This window comes from Pygoscelis adeliae, unplaced genomic scaffold (genome assembly GCF_000699105.1).
Source record: "Pygoscelis adeliae isolate BGI_AS28 unplaced genomic scaffold, ASM69910v1 Scaffold458, whole genome shotgun sequence".
NCBI classification, from domain to species: domain Eukaryota; kingdom Metazoa; phylum Chordata; class Aves; order Sphenisciformes; family Spheniscidae; genus Pygoscelis; species Pygoscelis adeliae.
In genome coordinates, this window is record NW_008825352.1 from 1 (window position 1) to 3469 (window position 3469).

Sequence of the window (3469 nt, forward strand, 5' to 3'; positions counted from 1 at the left end):
CCACCGTCTCCCGCAAGACTGGCTCCAGGGTCAGTAGGATGTTCTCAATGTCCCACAAGTCCCCACCACCCAAGGTGCCTCAGCCCAACCGCCTGGACGAGGTGTACGAAGCTCTCAAGAAGGGCCTGACGTAAGTGCTGGGGCTCCCCGTGGCCGGGTGGTTGGAAGCAGGGAGCCCCTGAGGGGCACAGGGACAGCTTGCCATGGGTTGGGGTCGGCAGCTCTCTGCTCTCACCAGGCAGGGACATACCAGGTCTCCTGGGCGTAGTGCCTGGGCGTCCCGGAGCTGCGTGGGGTCCCGTATCCCACCATGTTCTGTGTAGAGGCACAAGTGGGCTCCGTCACCTTGGTGCTGGAGCGGGAAGTGGGGATGCAGGGCCAGATGTGCTTGGGTTGGTGTGGTCTGTGGGTGGCAGGAGTTCTGGACACGGTGTCCCAGCCTGACCCCCGTGGTGTGGTTGCTCCCAGAGCCTACCTGGAGGTACACCAGCTGGAACTGGAGAAGCTCAGCACCCAGATCCGCGAGTCCAAGAGGAATTCACGCCTGGTGAGTATCGCTTGGGAAGAGCCTTACGGGGAGCGGTGCTTTGGGCGGACAGCCGGGGTTGTGGGCACGGCTGGGGCAGCTCGTGGGCCATCTGTGTCCCGGGGCAGAGCCTACTTCTGTGGGGATGTCAGGGGCCAGCCTGGGCTCTGGTGTTGGGCTGCATGGGGCGCCTGTCCTACTGTCATGCACCCTCCAGCCCTGGCTGGGTGCTGCATATCCCTGCCGACATGCTATGGGTGGTGGGTGCGATGTGCTGGGTCTCCTTGGGTGGGCAGAGCTGGCTTTGTGCTGCGTCTTATCGCTCTCCTCTCTCCTCCAGGGCTTTCTCTACGATCTGGATAAGGTAAGCGGGATCAGTGCCCCATCCCCCTTGTCTCCCCCTTCCTAGCGCCTGGGATGTGCTACCGCCAGCCCCTCTCCGCTTGCACTGCCCCGCTGCCTGCCCCCGGTCCCCTGCCCGGCAGAGTCCCTGTGGGGTGGGATCAGGGCTCTGCGGGCAGTGTGGGTCTAGGCAGGGGATGAAGCAGAGACAGGCAGGGGCTTGTAACCCCCTTCTTGCAAACAAAAGCTGTTGCTGGTGAGTGCTGAGCCTGGATTAGCTCTGAGGCTGGGAGAAGAGCACCCTGGAGCCTGGCTTGTCTCCTGGGGGACCCTCCGGCGCAGGGGAGGCTGGAGGATGCTGCAGCACGTGGATGCAAGCGCAGCCTCTGCTCCGCTCACCGTCGGCTGCCACCCTGCACCTCCCAGGCAGGGCTGGTGACCAGGACCCGTCCCAGCCGCAGCATGGGCACGCAGTCGGGCACATCCTGACCTGCGGCTCCTTTGCGGAGGGGTTGGGCTGCCGCTCACGCTGTCTCCTCTGCTCTTCCAGCAAGTGAAGTCAATCGAGCGCTTCCTGCGTCGCCTGGAGTTTCATGCTAGCAAGGTGAGAGCTGGGGACTGGGGTCACCTTGGGACAACGTCGGGGCAGCGCTGGGATGCCGGGCTGTCCCCCACCCTGCCCCTCACTGCAGCTCGGGCCTGTCCTTGCAGATAGATGAGCTCTACGAGGCTTATTGCATCCAACGGCGGCTCCGCGATGGAGCCCACAACATGGTCAAGGCGCTCGCCGGGCAGCCGGGAGGCACGCGAGAGCCTGGCCGAGGCCAGCAAGGGCTACAAGGAGTACACAGAGGTGAGACAGCTGGATGGGGTGGGCTGGCAAAGTGCTGGGTCCCATGAGTGGCTGCTGATGGGTGCTGGCAGCCTGTCCCCAGAACATGTGTCTGTTGGAGAACGAGCTGGAGAGCCAGCTGGGCGAGTTCCATGTCCGGATGAAAGGTAACACGTCTCGCTCCGTCCCTGGCCCGCTGCCTGCCTGCCTGCTGCCTGCTGACGCCCCTCTGCCTTCTCTTGCAGGACTGGCAGGCTTTGCCCGGCTCTGTGCTGGTGACCAGTATGAGGTTGGTGGGACCGTATGGTTTGGGATCTGCTCTTCTGCCCTTGGGGTGCCTGCGGGGCGTAGGTGGGCGCTGGTGTGGAGGGCACGTTGCAGGGCAGTGAAGGGTGGCAGAGGTCCCTGGCCATGCCCGGGGACGCACAGAGAGCACCCACCACCCCAGCACTTGTATCTACCCCACGCCCACGTCTCTGCATCCCCAGATCTTCATGAAGTACGGACGGCAGCGGTGGAAACTGCGGGGGCGCATCGAGGTGAACAGCAAGCAGGTGTGGGACAGCGAGGAAATGGTTTTCTTGCCCCTTGTCACCGAGTTCCTCTCCATCAAGGTACAGTGCAGAAGGGGGCAGGGATGGTGTGGGCCAGCTACCACCCTGCATCCTGGCAGGGCTTCCCTCCAGGACCTCACCTAGACCTCACTCTCACTGGGGTGGGAGGAGGCCGCCTGGTGGTGGTGGCATCCTGGCACACAGCGTGGATGCAACCAGCATGGATAAGATGAAGCCCGTGGCTTCACCTCATCTTCTTCTCCCTCTCCTCCAGGTGACAGAGCTAAAGAGCCTGGCCAACCACGTTGTGGTGGGCAATGTGTCCTGCGAGACCAAGGACCTCTTTGCGGCTCTGCCCCAGGTAGTGGCTGTGGATATCAACGACTTGGGCACCCTCAAACTCAGCCTGGAGGTGACCTGGAAGTGAGTATCTCAGCAGGCATTGCTGGTAGCACATGGCAGGGCTGGGGATGCCCGGCATGGCGTGGCAAGAGGTGGCCTGCCCCAGGCTCTCTCCCATCCCAAAACTGGGCTGCAATTATGGAAACCCAGAGCTGGACTGGATGGGGTCCTGGTGTCCTGCTTGCTGCAGAGTAGGGTTGAGACCCCCCCAGGCTGGCACACACCCCTCACCTCCCTGCTCTCCTCCCCAGCCCCTTCGACAAGGACGACCAGCCCTCAGCAGCCAGCACCGTCAACAAGGCCTCCACGGTGAACAAGAGGTTCTCCACTTACAACCAGAGCCCGCCTGACACGCCGTCCTTGCGGGAACAGGCTTTCTACGTAAGTGTGGTGTTGGGCAGGGCAGCTCAGGAGAGGTGGCCCTTGGAGGGGTCCGCACAGGGATGTGCCCAGGCTACGTCCCAGAGGGTGGCAGGGCTCGGGCACGGGGGTGGGCAGCTCCTCTCCAGCCATCCAGCCACGGCTCCCCGGTACCGGCGCCTGCTCCTCCCACACTCACAGCTCCTCTTCTCTCTGCCCAAGAGCCTGGGGCGGGCGGCTGACAAGCACGGTTGGTCCTTGCTGGACATCTTTCAGGAGACACTCTTCGAGAAGCTGTCTCAGAGCTGCTCCTGCGGTGACGTCTCCTCGGCCGAGCTCGGGAGATGGCCGCAGCAGGGCCGCGTAAGTGAGAGGGCTGGAGCCGGCCAGTAGCTTAGCCCAGCGGCGTGGCTGTCCCGCAGTAGCCGTAGCCGCTCCCTGTCTCCTACTCAC

At 63.6% G+C, this 3469-nt stretch overlaps 1 protein-coding gene across 1 annotated transcript in view; it reads left to right on the forward strand.

Annotated features, from left to right (window-relative positions):
- Nucleotides 1–3: 3 nt before the first annotated feature.
- FAM65A (family with sequence similarity 65, member A) overlaps nucleotides 4–3469 on the forward strand; it is a gene marked incomplete at its 5' end in the record, with an annotated part of 11258 nt that continues 7792 nt past the window's right edge. Inside the window, 11 exon segments of the mRNA XM_009330368.1 lie at nucleotides 4–130; nucleotides 469–547; nucleotides 867–890; nucleotides 1419–1472; nucleotides 1580–1650; nucleotides 1652–1721; nucleotides 1804–1867; nucleotides 1946–1989; nucleotides 2189–2314; nucleotides 2529–2677; nucleotides 2908–3037. Coding sequence (XP_009328643.1) covers nucleotides 4–130; nucleotides 469–547; nucleotides 867–890; nucleotides 1419–1472; nucleotides 1580–1650; nucleotides 1652–1721; nucleotides 1804–1867; nucleotides 1946–1989; nucleotides 2189–2314; nucleotides 2529–2677; nucleotides 2908–3037 — 938 coding nt within the window.